General features: G+C 43.1%; 1 protein-coding gene across 4 annotated transcripts in view; it reads left to right on the plus strand.

Annotated features, from left to right (window-relative positions):
• Positions 1 to 19,238, plus strand: part of HECW1 (HECT, C2 and WW domain containing E3 ubiquitin protein ligase 1) — a 444,141-nt gene that overhangs the window by 325,435 nt on the left and 99,468 nt on the right. For 3 of the 4 annotated variants that reach the window (XM_072760066.1, XM_072760065.1, XM_072760068.1), the window contains 4 exons: positions 3,493 to 3,635; positions 6,470 to 6,570; positions 8,476 to 9,771; positions 14,865 to 14,966. In XM_072760066.1, coding sequence (XP_072616167.1) covers positions 3,493 to 3,635; positions 6,470 to 6,570; positions 8,476 to 9,771; positions 14,865 to 14,966 — 1,642 coding nt within the window. The remainder of the gene's footprint in view (positions 1 to 3,492; positions 3,636 to 6,469; positions 6,571 to 8,475; positions 9,772 to 14,864; positions 14,967 to 19,238) is intronic. The other variant, XM_072760067.1, reaches the window with a different exon arrangement.

Genomic DNA, 19,238 nt, shown 5'->3' on the forward strand with positions numbered 1-19,238 from the left:
TCTGTTTTTGGGGTGTTGAGTTTCACAAGTTCTTTATATATTTTGGATGCTAACCCTTTACTGGAGATGTCATTTGCAAATATCTTCTCCCATTCCATAGATTGCCTTTTAGTTTTGTTGATTCATTGTGCGGAAGCTTTTTCTTTTGGTATGGTCCTGATAGTTTATTTTTGCCTTTATCTCCCTTGCCTCAGAAGTAATATCTAGAAAAATGTTGCTATAGTTGATGTCAGAGAAATTACTGGCTGTGCCCTATTCCAGGATTTTTATGGTTTCAGGCCTCACATTTAGATCTTTCCTCCATGTTGAATCTATTTCTGTGCAAGGTGTAGGAAAATGGTCCTGTTTCATTTTTTTTTTGCATGTTGCTGTCCAATTTTCACACTATCTGCTGAAGAGACTTTTTCCCATTGCATATTCTTTCCTCCTTTGTCAAAGATTAATTGACCATACAATTGTGCATTTATTTCTGGGTTTTCTGTTCTGTTCCATTGATCTATGTGTCTATTTTTGTTCCAGTACCACACTGTTTTGATTACTACAGCTTTGTAATATAAAGTCTAGAATTGTGAAATCTGCAGTTTCTTTTTCAAGATTTCTGTGGCTATTCATGGTCTTTTGTGGTTCCATACAAACGTTAGAATTGTTTGTTCTAGTTCTCTGAAAAATGCTGTCGGTATTTTCATAGGGATTGTATTAAATCTGTAGCTTGCTTTGGATAATACAGACAGTTTAACAATATTTGTTCTTCCAACCCATACACATGGAATGTCTTTCCATTCCTTTGTGCCTTCCTCAGTTTCTTTCATCAATATTTTATAGTTTTTAGACTACTGATCTTTCATCTCTATGGTTAAATCTATTTCTAGTTCCTTTTATTAATTTTGGTGCAATTATAAATGGATTGTTTTATTAATTCCTTTTTCTGCTGCTTCATTATCAGTATATATAAATGTACCATATTTCTGTTCATGGGCTTTGTATCCTATGACTTTACTGGATTCATTTATCAGTTCTGGCAGTTATTTTGGTAGTCTTTTGGGTTTCTATATAGAACAGCATGTCATCTGCAAATAATGAAAGTTTGACTTCTTCTTTACCAACTTGGATGCATTTTATTCCTTTTTCTTGTCTGGTGGCTGTGGCTTGGACTCCAGTACTATGTTGAAAAAAAGTGATGAGACTGGACATCTTTGTCTTGTTCCTGACTGTAGGGGAAAAGCTGTTTTTCTCCACTGAGTATGATGTTCGCTAAGAGTTTTTCATACATGGCCTTCATTATGTTGAGGTATATTTCCTCTCATCCTACTTTGTTGAGGGATCTTATCATTAATGGGTATTGTACTTTGTCAAATGTTTTTCTACATCTATTGAAATTATCATATGATTTTTATCCTTTCTCTTATTGATGTGAAATAACATGCTGATTGATTTGTTAACATCGAATCACCTTTGTATCCTGGGAATAAATCCATCTTGATTGTGCTGAATGATTTTTTTTAATGTATTGTTGCATTCAGTTTGCTAGTTTTTTGTTGAGGATTTTTGCATCTATATTCATCAGAGATATTGTCTTATAGTTCTCCCTTTTTGTTGTCTTTATATGGTTTTGGTATGAGGGTAATACTGGCCTCATAGAATGAATTTGGAAGTTTTCCTTCCTCTTCTATCTTTTTGGCATAGTTTAAGAAGAAAAGATATCAACTCTTCTTTAAATGTTTGGTGGAATTCTCCTATGAAGCCATCTGGTAGTGGACTTTTGTTTGTTGGGAGTTTTTTGATTACTGATTAAATTTTCTTGCTAGTAATTGGTCTGTTCAAATTTCCAGTTTTTCCAGCTTTAGTAGGATGTTTCTAGGAATTTATCAATTGATAAATTCTTCCAGGTTTGTTGACATAAAATTTTTCATAATATTCTCTTTCAATTGTTTATATTTCTGTGGTGTTGGCTGTTATTTCTCTTCTTCCATTTGTGATTTTGTTTGAGTCCTTTTTCTCTCTCTTTCTCTTTTTGATTAATTTGGCTAGAAGTTTATCCATTGTATTGTTATGGGGTTTTTTCTCCCCAAAGAATCAGCTCCTGATTTCATTGATCTGTTCTGTTGTTTTTTACTTTCTATACCATTTCTTTCTGCTCTAATCATTATTTTCTTCCTTCTGCTGGTTTTGAGTTTTGTTTGTTCTTCTTTTGCTAGCTCCTTTAGGCATAAGGTTAGGTTGTTTGTTCATTTTCTACACTTCTCATTGTTGGCTTTGCCAACTTCTGATGGTTACAGTCTTTCTTTAATTATTGCTGCCTTTATTTTAAAGTCATACAGTATGCTATTTTTTAAAAATGAACAATTTAGAATCAAATGAAAAAGATCTGCTTTGTCTCCTCCTTACTAGCCTACCTCTTAAGGTTGAGTTTGGAGTACTCCTCCAGGCATTCCTCTCTCTCTCTCTCTCTCTTTTTTTTTTTTTTAAGGCATTTTCTTTACAGTTCCAGGTACAAATGAAATCCCACTCTCCACATTCTTATATATCGTGCTCTTTAAAAAAAAAAAAAAAGATTTTATTTACTTATTCATGAGAGACACAGAGAGAGAGAGAGAGTCAGAGACACAGGCAGAGGGAGAAGCAGGTTCCATGCAGGGAGCCCAATGCGGGACTCGATCCTGGGTCTCCAGGATCACGCCCTGGGCTGAAAGCAGGCACTAAACCGCTGAGCCACCCAGGGATCTCCATCTTGCTCTTTTACTTTATTTTTCAAATATCTACTCATGTTGGTGCATATTTACCTGTTTCTTTTTTATGGCAGCAGAGTTTTCTATTTCAAAGATTTACTATCCTTAATTTAACTGGTTGCTATCTTTAGCAGATATTTTTGGTGTTTCTAGTCTTTTGAGCAAGTGTGCAAATTAATCCCAGGGTGAAATTTCTAAAATTGGAATTGGAATTCTGACTTGCAGGGAATTTGCAGCTTAAATATCAATAAATATTGCAATTCTCTTCCCAAACTTTGAATCAATTGAATGGGAATGTACATCAATACAGTGGGTGAGAGTTCTTTTTTCCACTCTCAAGAACACAGGGTACTATGAAACGTTTTTAAATCTTTGCCATTACAATCACAAAAGAAGAGATATTTTGTTATGGTTTAAAGTGCATTTCGTTAATTATAGGTTGAGTTAGTGCTTATTCTTTCTTTAAACGTGTTCTTTTCTTTAAACCTTTAGTATAGTGAGGCCTAAGTTGATTTTTTCTCTTTAAGGTGAATTGTTTTTAATTATTTGAAACTCAGAGAAACCCTATTTTTAACCATCAAAAAAGTACCTCAATGTTGTTATTATTAATTTACTGAACAAACAGGGCTCACAGGATTTCTAAGACCTCAATATATATGTTGTCACTGGGATGTTTTATAATAACTCCATCCAAGATAGATGGGCTGGGAATTGGCCAGCCCTTGCACCTCTCAGTTAATTGATGTGACATATTATTTCATTGCAGCAATTCAGCTTTGTGTCCTTGCCCACTGATGTTCTGGAAATTGAGGTGAAGGACAAGTTTGCTAAGAGTCGCCCCATCATCAAGCGCTTCTTGGGAAAGCTGTCGATGCCCGTTCAAAGACTCCTGGAAAGACACGCCATAGGGTAAACCTGTGACTGAGACCTCAATATCACTAAGGCTTCAGCGAGCAGGCCAAGAGAAGCCTGTAAGCTGCAACAATATAGTCTCGTGGAGACTCAAACTAAAATGGTGGTATTGAATCTCCTTGGCTTCTCTCATTAATTATGTTGCTTGAGCCACAACATTCAATTAAGCAAATCCTTCCCTTTCTTCTTGTTTGTGTACTACTGGTTAGTTATGGAAGACAGTAGAAAATCCTAAGACAATATTGAAAGAAGCCCTTAGAAGCACTTTTTTCTATACAGGTAGAAATTAAAATGTGTGTTAGTATGAAGAATATTATTTCTGCTTGTGTGTAGGATTTAATCATTTTGGATGTTTCTATAACAAGATTAAATGCTGGGATACTAGAGTAGAGAGACTTAGAATATGCTAGTATTTGTAGAAAAAGCTAGATAATATGTATGAAATTTTAAAAGCATGAATTCTCAGGGACAACAGCAATTTTGTTCTTTGCAGGAATCAGCTGTGTATAAGAATGTTTCTGTTTGTCTCTTTTACATTCAGGTCCTCTCATGATTCTCCTTAAAATGGACTTTCACCAGATGAAATAGTTATATATAGTATATATTTCCTTAGTTAACAGCAACTATATTTGATAATGCTAGGCTTAGCTCTCTGGCCACACATGTATGCAATGCTATGCTATGCTATACAGTGTAACCCTTAGAATGATATCGAAGGAATAAGGAGAACATGCAGAATTTCTAAGTGTCTCCACTTAAAGCTTTTGTGATTTCAGGACTTTGAAATTGCTAATGATTATCATCAGGACATATAATTAGAACCTTATAGCATGTGTGCAGCTTTGTGCATACTGACATGCCATTAACTTTCAAGACAAAGGGAGAGACGCTTATGGAGCTACAGCCATATGTCACATATGGTGTTTGCACTTTCCATTTATGGTTGTGAGCATTAAACAAACAAACAAATGTACATAAAGAATGTAAAGCAGCCCCTGGCACATGGAGACTAAAGTGCTCTAAACCATTCTTTTTTTTTTTTTTAATAGCGTCATCATGGCTTTTAAAATAAAGGCAACTCAGAAGGCTCCCTCAATTCCCTTGCCTATAACACCCCAGCCCTAAACTGGCTCCCTGCCTCCCCTGAGTCCTATAATTGGACCACCTCAGCTTCACGTGGGAGGTCACTGGCTGCCTTGAACTTTTTATTGACTAGTCTTGCCTTACGCCTCTAGCTGGTTGTAAGTAAGCCATTTAAAGGCAGGCCTATGCATTACATGCTTTGTGTCAACTGTGGCACTTTTCACATATCACAGGCTCAAAAGATATTTGTTGATAAAGTGAGTGAGAAGCAAAGGAAAGAAAAGCCTGGAACAAATGCAAAGCATAGAAAATTTAATTATTATCTCACCACCTGGTTATCTTTAAGCATCACCTGATTTCAACTAGGTTTTGGGTTCAGGATCTCTTTCCTATGGTCATGGTAGATTTGCTTCATAATATTGACCAAGGCCCTTTCCAAACAAACAAAATATTGTGGTTCATTTGTTTTTCCTAATATAATGCTTTGCTTAACGGACTTCCTAGGAACTTCAAACACTACACTATGGTGTACCAAAGAAATATGTTAACGCAGTGGATCACTGTTTCATAATGCTGGTATTTTCTAGAAACAAAACACTACCAGCCAGTGATTTATCTTTTTACTATAGTATGACCATGAATAAATAGAATGAATACAGAATCATCTGCATAACAAATGGTTTTGGAATATGTCTTGTTATTATTGGATAAAATGGATTTGTTAATTCTTGAATATCCAAAGTATTTACCTTCCCTATTTAGGCCAAGGTGGGGGGCAACATACTCTGCTAAAACTGCATTGTTGATGAAACTCTAAGAGCAAAGTTCCAAATCGAGTCCCCTGGATAATTCTCTTCTTAGTAATCAAGAAAGTGCCTTGAGGGGGCAGAGGGGCTCATGCCAGACTGCAGGGTGGAGTTTCAGAGTCTGTATGTGGGACGGTGGAGGTGGTAGGATTGGAAACCGACTTCCAAGTCTTGCTTGCTTCGGTCCATCCTGCAGAAAGCCTTTTTCTGAAGCACTCCACGGCTCTCCACACCACCCCAGTCACCATGACATTAGGTAAATACACTGCAAGACATGCATCTGTTGCTGGCAATGCCCATTATGAAGGGCACTAGAAAATGTCAGCCTGCACAGGAAAAGCAAGCCAAGATACTCATGTCTTTTTTGTTGTTATCATTGTCTTTTGGGGTTTTCTTGGCTTAGAACAAAGTTGGCAGCAGACTTTCTGTAAAGGGCTGGATAGTAAATATTTTTAGGCTTTGTGGACCATGTAGTCTCTGTTATAACTACTCGGCTCTGCCCCTGTAACATGAAGGCAGCCCCAGACAATAAGTAAAATAATAAGCATGCCTGCATTCCAATAAAACTTTTATTTGGGGATCTTAAATTTGAATTTCAGACAATTTTCCTGTGTCACAACCATTTTAAACCATTTTCTTTTTTCCAACCATTTTAAAATGTAATAGGCTCCTGGCTATACAATAGGTAGGGGGCCAGGTTTGGGCCCTGGCTATAGTTTGCTGACTCCTGCTTTAGAATATTCAATAAGGATTTTCTTCAAGCAAATGTACTCTCCCACATTTACCTTAAGACCGTCTTCCATGTCCCTGAGTGGATCATCACCTCCTATTAGCAGGGTCTCCCTGGGCTTGCCTACCTCACCTACTGGCATAGAAAGCCTGCTGTATAATCTTGAAGGAGAGCTTTTGACCTGATCTGTAACGGTGCTTATTTCCTTCTAGGGATAGGGTGGTCAGCTATACACTTGGCCGCAGGCTTCCAACAGATCATGTGAGTGGACAGCTGCAATTCCGATTTGAGATCACTTCCTCCATTCACCCAGGTATTTTTGGCATGAATTTCATGTCTTGTCCTCGCCTAGTGTTGGCGTTGTTCCTTTCTCTAAAATACAATAACCATGGTTCTCTCCAGACATGTCCTAGGTTTTGTGGTTCTCTCTCCTCTCCATTTGATGCCAGAAGCCAGTGATCTATTCTGGAAGCCAGGTTGCTGTCCCCTTGATTGAGAGGCTCCTCTTCATTCTGGTGACCCAAGGTAGAGGGTTAGACAGTGGAGGGGGACATGACAATGAGGCCAACATGGATATGGAGCCATGTCTAATTTATCATTTTACTCCCAGCACTTGCATATGAGGAGTTCAATAGCCACTTACTCACTGCCTACATGAATGAATGAAGGAATGAAGGAATGAATGAATGAGAAACATGAATGAATGTGATACACATCATATTATTTAAGAACTATTTTTGTACAATGGATTTATTACAGGGAAAAATAAATGTAAGTTGGACAGAAAACTTCAGAATCATCCAGTTTTCCATTTTTCAAGCCAAAACATATTCCAAAGACTTCCAAATAAGAATGATGAGATGCCTCATAATTCTACTTTTGCTCTTCTCCGGCAAGCCCCATACTAGGTGTAGATCATGCTGAGAACTAGCTGGTCCTTCTGAGCCACTTGTATGAGTTGCTGTTAAAGCTAATGAGGCCTGAGGACTCAGAGTCTGTAGTTTTCTGCCCACGCATTAATGTCCAGCTGTACTTACCCATGCCCGATAGATAATGCAGATTATAAGAAAACACCCTGTTTTGTCCTTTCACATTGGGCCGTTTCTTCATCCTGCAAATAAAACCGACTCTTCCTTCACTGTCGCAGTAAAGATGGCCCTAGGGCTCTCAACCAGAGAGATGGTGAATCTTCGATGGGTGCATTGCACTAGTGCTTTGGGGTTTTTTGTTTGTTTGTTTTCTTTTTCTTTTTTTAAGATTTTATTTATTCATGAGAGAGAGAGACAGAGACACAGGCAGAGTGAGAGAAGCAAGCTCCATGCAGGGAGCGCGACATGGGACTCGATCCCAGAACCCCGGGATCACGCCCTGGGCTGAAGGCGGCGCTAAACCGCTGAGCCACCAGGCCGCCCTGCACTAGTGCTTTTGAAATGGGAAGTTCACACCGGGCAGGGATCCCATAGGGCAAGGGACTGGGGAAGGTAGAAGTAAACAGTGGTTGCTGTTCCTTGAATGGTTGCTTGACGTCGAGGCCTCATTATTTCCCGTCTGAGCTAGGAAGGACTGAGGTCACTTCCATCGACTGGCTGTTTTCTGCTCTGTAGCTGCTAGGACCCTGGCTTACGCTTTCTGCCACCGGCTGGACCCAGCCAGGGGGAAGGCTCTGAGCAAGTGTTAGCCTCGCCCCCCGGGCAGGCCGCTGGAACCCCACCCGCTCGCCTCTTGGCAAGCAAACACTGCTGAGCCCCCATGTGTGCCGGCAACTGGGGTCCTTCTAGGCCTTGGGTATTTTTTTTTTTTTTTTTTTTAGATTTTATTTCTTTATTAATGAGAGAGAGAGAGAGAGAGGCAGGCAGAGGGAGAAGCAGGCTCCACGCAGAGAGCAGGATGTCGGGCTCCAGGGTCACGCCCTGGGCCGAAGGTGGCGCTAAACCGCTGAGCCGCCCAGGGGTCCCCTAGGCCTTGGGTATTTTAACCAACACTGTGAATCCCCTTGAAATATATCACGACTGCAACTTGTCATTAACATAAGAATTCATTGTTACAGAATTTGCCCCCGTGGAGCCTGGGCCTCTGGGAAAGCTCCTGCATCCCGTGCCCTCGGGCAGCAATTCCGGGGGGGGGGGGGGGTGGCTTCCCTGCCAGCGGAGGGCACCTGTGCCCCAAACCCACAGGCCTCTCTCTTCTGGAGGAAATGACCTGTTTTTCTCGCCCGCAGATGACGAGGAGGTTTCCCTGAGCGCCGAGCCCGAGGCCGCGGACACCCAGGACAGCCCCGGGAGCAGCCTGCTGGCCAGCAGCGGCGGGGGACCGCCGGCCGACGCCCCGCAGCCGTCGGGGAGCTCGCAGCCCGAGCCGCCGCCGCCGCCGAGCGGGGGCAGCGCGGGGGACGCTGCGGGGAGCTGGAGCGTGCAGCCGGCCGAGGGTGCTGCGGGTACCACCGAGGCAGGAGAGGACGGCGCTGCGGGAGCCGACGCGGCCAGGCCTCTTCTGGGCGCGGGGTGCGTGGACGCGGAGCCCGCGCCGAGCGCCGAGGAACTGGCCGAGCGGCTGGAGCTGGGCGGGGAGGCGCCCCCCGCGGGGCTGCCGGGCGCCGGGGAGCCCACGGAGGAGGAGGCGGCGGGGGCGGAGGAGGCGGAGGCGGCGGAGGCGGAGGAGGCGGCGGAGAGCAGCGCGGGGGGCGAGCCGGCGGCGCAGGAGGACGACGCGGCGGCCTCGGGGCCGCGGGAGCTCGGGCCGCAGCCGCGGGCCTCGGGGAAGAGGAAGAGCCGGCCCTGCTCCTTGCCGGTGTCCGAGCTGGAGACGGTGCTGGCGGCGGCCTGCGGGGAGCCCGAGACCCCGCGGACGCACTACATCCGCATCCACGCTCTGCTGCACAGCCTGCCCTCGGCCCAGGGCGCCAGCGACGACGAGGCCACCCTGCGGGATGCCTCGGACAAGGACGGCCCGAGCGAGGCGGACACGCTCGCGGCCGCGGCCCCCGCCCTCGGGGGGGACGGGGAGGAGCCCGGCAGTGCCGCGAGCCCGGGCCACGCGGGCCCGGCCGACGGGCTCGACGGCGACACGCTGCCGAGCACGGGCAGCGAGAGCGACTCGAGCCCGCGGCAGGGCGGGGACCACAGCTGCGAGGGCTGCGACGCGTCGTGCTGCAGCCCCTCGTGCTACAGCTCCTCGTGCTACAGCGCGTCCTGCTACAGCGGCTCCTGCCGCAGCGCCTCGTGCCACAGCGCGTCCTGCTACAGCGGCGGCAGGTTCGCCAGCCACACGCGCTTCTCGTCCGTGGACAGCGCCAAGATCTCCGAGAGCACCGTCTTCTCGTCGCAAGACGAAGACGACGAGGAGAACAGCGCCTTCGAGTCGGTGCCCGACTCGGTGCAGAGCCCGGAGCTGGAGCCCGAGGCGGCCCCCGGGGCCGGGCCGTGGTCCGACGAGCTGGTGCCCCCCGCGGGGAGCACGGCGACGACCGCCGAAGGCCTGGAGTCCCCCGCGGCGGGGCCAAGCGGTCGGAGAGAAGGTTAGACCTCAAACCCGATGGCAGTGAGTGTAGGACCGCCAGGGGGACACAGGTGTCACCGACGAGGTGTAAACGCGAATGGCCGGTTCAGCCGCCTCTGGGGTTGCCCGGGGCCCGTGTGCGCCCATCCCATACATGTCTGTGTGCACGTGTATATGTGTGTGTAAGTGCTTGCCACCGCGGAGGGCAGGCCCCGCCTCCCTCTGGGTACACACCGAGAACGACACCTGGCGCACTTGCGCGAGCGTGCACTTGGGGTGCGTGTCTCGGTTTCACGCAGCCACTAGAACCGGCTAGTGCTCACGGTGCCCTTGTAGTCCTGGCAGTGACCGGGGCACCCGGGGTAGTGTCGAGCGACAGGCGCAGAGAATACTCGCCGGCGCCGGTGGATCACGTATAAACAAACACCTGCCGACTTCCCACAACCTACCGAAGAGTAGCAACAAATGTGAATATAAATTGAAGAATATTGATCCTACCTCTGCTTTAGAGTTTAACTTAGCCTGTGTGCATCCGGAAATGTACAGCCTACGTCTATGTGTCACTTCTGTCCTCTCAGTTCTGGCCATGGTTGCTTTTTTTTTAGACTGTTATTCCGTTTATGAGATCTAAAAACAAAGCAGCTCTCACATGGCTCCCCATTCCCACTCCTGCCTCTGGCAACCATCAATCCCTTGCCTGTGCTCTTGAAAACCGCCAGAGGTTAGTGAAAGAAATTGAAGAAGACACAAATAAATGGAAAGATATTCCATGCTGATAGATCGGAAGGATCGATACTCTTAAAAATGTCCATACGACCCAAAGCAATATTATTGCAAGATTCCATGCAACCCCTATCAAAATTCCAGTGGCATTTTTCACAAAAATGGAACAAACGATCTTATAATTTATATGGGACCATAAAAGATTCCAAATAGCCAAAGCATCCTTGAGAAAGAACAAGGCTGGAGGCCTTGCGCTCTCTGATTTCAAACTACAAAGCTATAACTAATTCTGGGTTTGTTTTTTGTTTTCTTTGTTTTGTTTTGTTTTGGCTATTTTGGCTAGTGGAAGGGAAAAATAACATGAAGTTGTCAATCACTTTGTTTCAAGTGGGATCCTAATCCAAAAGCTGCCACCTTTAGTTTTAAAATATCTTCTGTACTTTACCCAAAGGTATTTCTTCTTAGTCATGCCTGTGGAATCATCTATAAAATTAACTTGCATTTCTTTATCCAGAACTGGGAGCCATCTTCCCGTCCAGTGATAGTGACATGGGGAAACAATTCAAAGGTCACATAAAAACAGGAAATAATTCAGTTGCTTTAAAGGAGAAAAATCTAGATTCCACTATTTTTCTACTGTTTACATTAGTCTCCAAACAGAGGTGGTGGTATTGCCTCTAAATTGTAAGCTCATCAAGGGCCAGGACTGTATTTTCCCCATGTTTGACTGTCAGCACCTAAACAAATGCCTGGCACCTGCAGATTTTTATAGTAAAAGTGAGCACAAATATTAATCCTGAGTATACAACAGTGCCCAAGTCTACGTTTCAGAGAAAGGAGTGAGGGACAGTGGCACATGAGATAAGGAGAAGTGCCAAGAGTTTGATAAAGAGAAACACAGGGAGGAGGACCACAGCGACATACACTGTGGAAAGGTACCATTGAGTATGGGACGGACAACTCCTGTCTTTAATGAGGATGTTTTGATTCCCTCTGTTCTGAGCCAGATGCTATGTGCTGAGCACAGGAAGGTGGATAAGTGGCAGAAAGTGTGAAAGGTGCTCAGTAATCACAACAGAATTAAAAACGATTACAGTACAAGGAGATTTGGGGATACACACATAAAGGGCACAACCAGAAGCTGGCAGGGATGTTTCAGTCCAGAAGCTGACCAGCTTTTTCTGTAAAGGGCCTGATAATAGATACTTTAGGTTTATAGGTCAAGAGGCAAAATCAATCAACTCTTCTCATCAAAGGCTATTTTTTTAACAGTTTTACATTTAAAACTGTAATAACCATTCTTAACTCTGAGCCACATAAAATCGAGGCCAGATTCACAGTTTGTCAACCTGCTGTAGCCTATGGTATATATTTTGACCACCGTGTTGGGAGACAATCCACCTATGGTTCATTGAAAATTGGTTCATGCTACATAAAGGCATGTTTTACAAAAAAACAAAAACAAAACAAAACAAACAAAAAACACTGCCCGTGCCCTCAAGGGAGTAACAGCCCAAAAGGAAGGACAGGAAAGAGTTTCAGGGCCAGAGCGGAAGTCTTTGCAGGGCAGTTTCTAAAGAAATTTCTGAATATCTGAAATCTGCCGACTGGAAACTGAAAAACAGCTTAGGAAGCACCTACAGCTTCACTCTGGTGGTTGCCAGGGACAATCTGAAGATTCCTGAGATGGTCAATCTCATGAAAGCTGGGCATGTGTTGGCACAGCCTGTCTTCCCCTGCCCCCCCCCCGCCCCCAGCTGAGCTACGGGTCCCAGATGTGGCTCTGTCCCTCACTAGCACCTGCTCCAAGAAAGCAGGGCTTCACCACAACGTGCCTGATGTCTGTGAGTGTCTTCCAGAAGAATCACTATTACCCCTTTACTGTGACTTCTAAGACCACAGACTCTTTCGAAGGCAGCTAGGCTAGACTTACCATACACATGCCCACAAACTGAGTCTGCAGCACTTTATGGAAGATGCCTCCTGTATCTACTTTTTGCTTTTTCCCCCCCTCTATGAAAACCTCCTTTTTTTTTTAACCTCAACATAAAATAGTTTTTAAAAACTGTCTGCAGATCGAATGAAAAGAGCGATATAATGTTGTGGTTTGAGCTCTGGAGGCCCCCTAAGATTTAATTCAGTTCCACCACTTCCTAGCTGTGACACCCAAGCCAACCTACCAGAATGCTCTGTGTTCCTCGGGTGTGAAATGGGTGTAAGGGTAGACTCTGTCTCAAGGGTAATGGGAAGGATTAAATGACGTGATATGCAGGAAGCGCTTGGCTGTCTCCGATTAATGGTTCTTCCAGGCAGATAAGCAGTGAGGCTAACTTTTAAAGTGGAATATGTTTCCTTCTCAGGGATCCTAGCAGGTGTGAACACTTGCTTTGTGTTTGAGGCAAGGGTGAGTGTGTGGAGCCGGGGCCTCCTGCAGAACAGACTCGCTTGCTTCTTCCTTGCGCTCCATCCATTCGGTGGGCTGAGCTGCGCCAGTCACATCATTGCATTTGCTTGGGGTTCACGAGCAGGTGGGGTCAGCTCCATTAACCCTGGCAAACAGCAGATATATGTTTCCACTAGCTTGGAGGAGTAATTACCTGATTGGTTGAATTAATTACAAGAGGTAAGTTTGTTGTTCTTTTTAAGAAACCAAATTAAAAATGCAGCAGCTGGTGACATAACAACTATGCCATTGCTTTCTAGTTTTTGCCACTAAGCACTTACAAGGACAAACATGACTGTGAGATCCACTAAAGAGAGCCCCTGTCTGAAACAGGAGTCAGTCCACGAGGAGCTGTGCACTACCACGAGGGGCCCCTTCCTCAAGGCTCCTCAGAGTCTCAGAAGACCCCCCCACCCCAGATTCTAGTAACATAACAAAGTTTGCCCAAGAAATCTTAGATACTTAACCTTGAAGAGGACCCGTTATTCCCGAATGCATCTGTTTTTGTTTTACAGTTAGCTCTGGAATCAAACTGCTACATTAAATGTAACTTCCTTCCTAATTAATTTTTTTAATCAGTTTTATGGATCTAGACTGGGAAGAAATTACCATCCTTCCCGTGTATGGAACATTCTAGGAAATGTTTGAAATTTCAGATCCCATAAAGATCTTAGCCACTGTTTTTTGAGTTTCTCTCCTCTTTGACCTAAGGGATAATGGAACACTTGCTATTTGCTTCAGCCATGGAGGGCAGAGGAAGGAGAAGGCCCGACCTTTGTCCTCTGGCTAATAGAGACTATTCCGAGAGAGCCAGGAGCATGTGAGTTAGAGGGCTACTGCTCTGAATGGGGGCCATCTCGTGGCTTAGGCCCTTCTAGGTCTCCAGAGGTCAAGAGCCAGTGCCTCTGATGATGTGCCCCAAACAGCTGGTGCTCTGGCCTCCCCTCCACACAGCCACTCTCATGCAGTATCATCAGGACCTGAGGACGTCATGGACGTCATGAAATAGGAAATAGGAACATCATTTTAGGACATCATTGTTCAGTTCATTATAAATCTGGCTGACAGTAATATTAACTATGTCTATAATAATCGGGGCATGCATTCTGTGGCTGTGTTTATTTCTAAAATTTCTCCATGTCTGTCTTTCTTCCTTCTATCCCATTTCTGTGTCTCAAGTTTTCCTGTCTCAGTCTTTCTGCCTCTTATCTATTTCCTTCGTCTCTTGTCCTCTTCTCTTTCCAGAGTACCCTGGCTTGTCTGATTTTTCCTCTGAATAGTCTGGAACAGTCACAGGATCCCATAGCTAGTTGGCTCCCCACTCCAGTCCCTAAGCTTCCATACCATAGGAATTTACCTTCTTGGTCCACCAATTCCTCAACCCCATCTTGAAAAGGCACCATCTAAGAGTTTCATTCTAAAAACAAACAGAATCTGAAAAACAGCCTCTTGGGAGGCCCCTGATGAAACCTATCCAGATAAGGACCTTTGGTTTTGCGTGGGCTCATGGAGCTTTTATGGGACTTTATAAATGCTGCACTTCCCTCAAACAGGCCTGTTTCTTTAGCTGGGCTAAAGTCAGGCTCTGCTCATTTTCTTTTGTGTCCCTGTCTGATGCCACCTTCCCATCAAGAAAAAGTCAGGTGGTTCCAGAATCAGACCCTGACCCCACATATTGGTCTGTGTGGTACAGATCATAGTCATGATGTGTTTATTTTCTTTGGGGTTTTGAAAAAGTTTCCCCTATTTGCTCTCTCATGAATGGCTGTGAATGTAGCAAACTGACACACACACACACACACACACACACACACACACACACACACAAAATAGATTGCCCGCTCTGGGGGTTTTTTCTCATAATAGTTTGTTTTACAGTCATGCTTTTGTGATGACCTTGCTGCAGCAATGAGTGAATCTGAATGTCTTGACTATCTTGTCCATAGGTGAATGTCCTATACTCCATAATTCCCAGCCAGTAAGCCAGCTTCCTTCCTTGAGGCCTGAACATCATCACTACCCAACAATCGATGAGCCTCTTCCACCAAGTAAGCTTTAGTTTTTAAATCTGTGTCTTAATTCTTCCTATCAAGTCTAAACAGGTCAGTATGAACTTGTATGTACACATCCAAACTCTTCCCCAACTCCATGCTTTACACTGTTATAAAAACAAACAAACACACAAACAACAGCAAAAGCCATGGCACCTTCTATAAACATGGGGTGTTTTTGTCTAATGATTTCAGTATGTGATCTCGAAGAGATAATCCAGAACCTTCAGTGCCCCTCAACTTCGGAAACGGTATTTCTTTACAAGACTTGACCAGTCCTTGCAAACTGTACCTGATCTTTAAGTCCTAAATTTTACTATTTTATATTTAAAAATTCACAGGTCAAGATAGAATAATCCCATTTGTTCTCCATTGGACCTGTTATATCATAGGCACCTCCGTATAATAAAACATTCAACCCATCAGGACACAAGAACTTGTGTTTTCCTTGCTGTAAGTTCCATCAATAAGTGACGGTCTATTTCTTCTGTATTTCTTAGGAGCTTCCAGAAAACATATCATCTTTAGGGATGGTATTCCATGTCATTTTCTCCTGGTAACTATGTAACTCATTATTATTTAACTAGTCATTTGAACCTGGGAAAATCATTTAAAATCTCAGAAACTCAGTTTTCTTATTTGTGAAGTAAAGCCTTAATTTTCTCAGTGGTTAAATTCTAGATGTGGGCTAGTTAATCCCTAGATATCATTCTAGCTTTTATAACCTTATAATTCTACATTATAATACATTTCTACAAAGGAACTGGTGCCCTGGACAATATACATTCACTTAGCCTCATATATGTTCATGAATAATTCGGAAACATCTCTGTTTTGGCTTAGGCTTATTTTTCAAGCAAAGATAACCTTTAAATTTGACAAATTTTACAACTGCAAAATCTTGCCAGGATGCAAGGAATTGATGTTTCTTTATATTCCTTTGCCTGTGCTTGCATTAGTAGGTTACAGTTTTCAAAAGAAAAATGCTTATTCCCTAATTCATCTATTCTTGGTAATGTGAAATATTTTGCATTTACACCATTCTTATCCTGTTCAGTTGTAATTTACAGGTGAGAAAACAATAAGTACCTTTTAATACGTAAACATTTAAAAGAATTTATTTTGGGGGATCAAGGCAAATATTATGCTATTTAACTTTTGATACGTGATTTCTTTATTTATGCATAGATTTATGGATAGTCCACAAATGACTAGTAAAATTTGTGTCACTATACTTTCTACTTAGCACTTATGTAAACTATATCTATAGCCTGTTGTCTGCAGGGAAGGAACATTATCCCACAATAGATAACCTATCAATGCGTGTGGGCATGAATTGACTTCCAATCCATGCAAGAGTAATAACTAGTTATACATAAAGACCTTGTAAATAATTGAATATAAGTCTCTTTTAAAGACTTACTTTACATGAGCTGTTTTCAATAGTGAAAACAAATTTCTCCAGTTGGGTTTCAATTCTCTGTTCATTCAGCGCTGAAAAATAGGACAAAAGTTGGTAGTGAAGCCTAACAACAGAATTTTCTTAGTCTCATATAGTACATGGATGACTTCATTCCTGATAGTCATTCATTCAACAAATACTCATTAAACGCTTGTGCTGTGTGAAGCACTGTTTTAAGTAAATGAAACAAAGATCCCTGCCCTCGTGGAGGGTGAGTCTAGCCTGGCAGGGACCCATCCATAATAAAAAAAAGTACACAAGGCCATAGTGTTGCATGTTACAGGGTAAGAAGTGCTATGGGAAAGCACAAGCAGAGTATGGGCAAGGGGGTTTCAGAGTATGAGGTGGTGGCTGGTTCACCATTTTAAATAGGGTGGTCAAGTAGGCTTCATTGAGAGGCAACATTTGGAGCAAGGAGGTAAGAGGGTGAGCCAGGGGAAGGAAGAGCTTTCTGAGAAAAGAGAACAGCCTGCCTGGTCAGTTGGAGGAACAGCAGGGAGACCAGTGTGTCTAGACAGATTTAGGAAAGGAGAAAGCAGTGGCTGTTAAGGTCAGGGAGATATCAGGGAGCCAGATCACAGAGGGCCTTGTAGACCATTTAAGAGCTTTGGTTTTTACTCTGGATGCAAGGGGAGCATTTTAAGTTTAGAGCAGAGAAAGGTCTTCTGACTTAGACTTTGAAAGGTCTTCTGCGGTTGCTCTGTAGGCATTAAGTTTTGAGGAGGAAGGACAGAAGCATGAGGCCCAACATAAGGTTATTGCCATGGCCCAGGTGAGAGGCCGTGGTGGCTAGGGCCAGGGTGGGAGCAGTGGAGGTGGTCAGGAGTTGTCACATTCTAGACATATATTTTGTAGGTAGATTTGCTGATGGATTAGTTGTGGTATATGAGACAAAGATAGGAATCAAGAATGAGCTCAAGAATTTTAGTCTAGAAGGATGGAGTTGCCTTCAGTGGGGATGGGAAGGGAAGGGTGCAGCTAGAGCAGGTTTTGGTGGAAAAGATCTGAAGCGTGATTTTGACCACATTATATTGGAGATGTCATCTAGGTAGTGGATGTCACGAAGGCAATTGGATGTGTGGCTGAAGTTCAAGAGAAAGGTCTAGACTACAAACACAGTATTGCATTTGTTAAAGTAAAAAGAAAAAAAAAAGAATAATCTTACAGGTTTTGTTAGTATAATAACTAAAGATAATACAGTATTAGGCTCTACATTGTCCTAGACTTCATGGAAAGGATATAATTTTGTATTTGCTAGGTCTTACAGTCACAAATGAATTACCTTAACTTGCCCCAGCATCATAAAGGTAATCGCTGGCAGGAATCTGTCTAGGCAACCCAGTGCCATGTCCATGAGGACATGCTGAGGCCTAAAGCTCTATATGAAAATTCTTTCTTTACACAATATGTCAAAGTAAAGTCTTTACAAAGCAACCCAGAAAACATGCTTATAATTTTTAAGTACACCCAGTTATCACTTTCTGATTATAAGAATTTAGCATTATGCATTTAATAATTAGCGCTATTAGAAATTTAATATATTGATAGAAGGGCCTGTCTGGCTGGCTTGCCATCCTTTTCCATGAGAGATTTGGAAATATGGAAACTTGTAGAGAGAAATTATTATTATTAACAATGCACCATTTAGTAGTGTTCTCCTTGGAGAATTTATGAGACTGGAGCTGTGTCTTTGAAGCAATCCTTCCTTTACTGTGGGAACCAGTGGGCAGGGGCATTAGTTTCTCAGCAATGTGCCGTGGGACCTGGCATAGTTTTTTGTTCATAGGGAGTGCTGGGAAGAGATTATAATACTGAAACAGATACCATAATACTCTTCAAAGCTTAATGTTCATTCTTTGTTGGAGAACAGTCAGGTTGAGTTCAAGAAAAAACTGTCTAGTTGCTCCTAGTTTGAGAATCACCAAAATTTCAAAATTTGGGGATCAAGATTAATTACCTAGTAGTCACACATATACACAGGTTTCATCAATGAGCTATTTAACATGCACAACCAACAGTTGAGCTGGATTATCCAGTATTCAATTTTAATCAATACTTCCTAAAATATACAATCTGACTACATTTCCCCTTCAATTTGTCTTAGATGAGGTAAATTTGGTGTTTTTTGACATTTTGGTTTCCATTGGGCATTGTTCGGCGACTCCTCAGGTAAATGTCAGACATAAGCCATAATCTTCACAGATGTACCACGCACACATAAAACCATAACTGTACCAAATCTATTGATTTTTTTTATTTTAAAAAATTGAGAGTTGCTATGTCATTACCTGAATGATAATTCTTCAATAGAATTGTTAATATCTCACCTACTCCCAAAAGCTATGGACCTTCTTACTTAAAAGGCTGAATAGTTTTCCTCCATTTGCAGTCATTTTTGCTTTTTCTTAGTCTAACGCATTTTTCAGCATAGCTTTATCATGAAGCTGTTATTTCCACCACATTTTCACGTGTGGACTCTAAAAGCTTTGCCCATCGCTCTACAGCAGACATTGCTCTTCTGTGTGAAGCTCAGATATGTGTGTATTACTTCCAGCTCTCCCAGTTTTGAGGACTTTTCCACCGCACCCCTCCATGTATTACGTACTCTACCATCCATGCTTCCACGTTTAGTTTGTTGGTTTTGAAATCTGAGAAGCAAAGGAATTTATCTTTATCTCGGGCTCCCTCTACTGTCTGAGATGGTTATTTATCAACAAAGAGGTACTTCAGCGCTCAAAGTGTTGGTAATAGCTGTTATTGGTTTGGTTTGGTTTGGTTTTGCCAAGAGATATTTGGCAGCCACAGGT

The sequence above is a fragment of the Vulpes vulpes genome, chromosome 5 (genome assembly GCF_048418805.1).
Source record: "Vulpes vulpes isolate BD-2025 chromosome 5, VulVul3, whole genome shotgun sequence".
In the NCBI taxonomy this organism is placed as follows: domain Eukaryota; kingdom Metazoa; phylum Chordata; class Mammalia; order Carnivora; family Canidae; genus Vulpes; species Vulpes vulpes.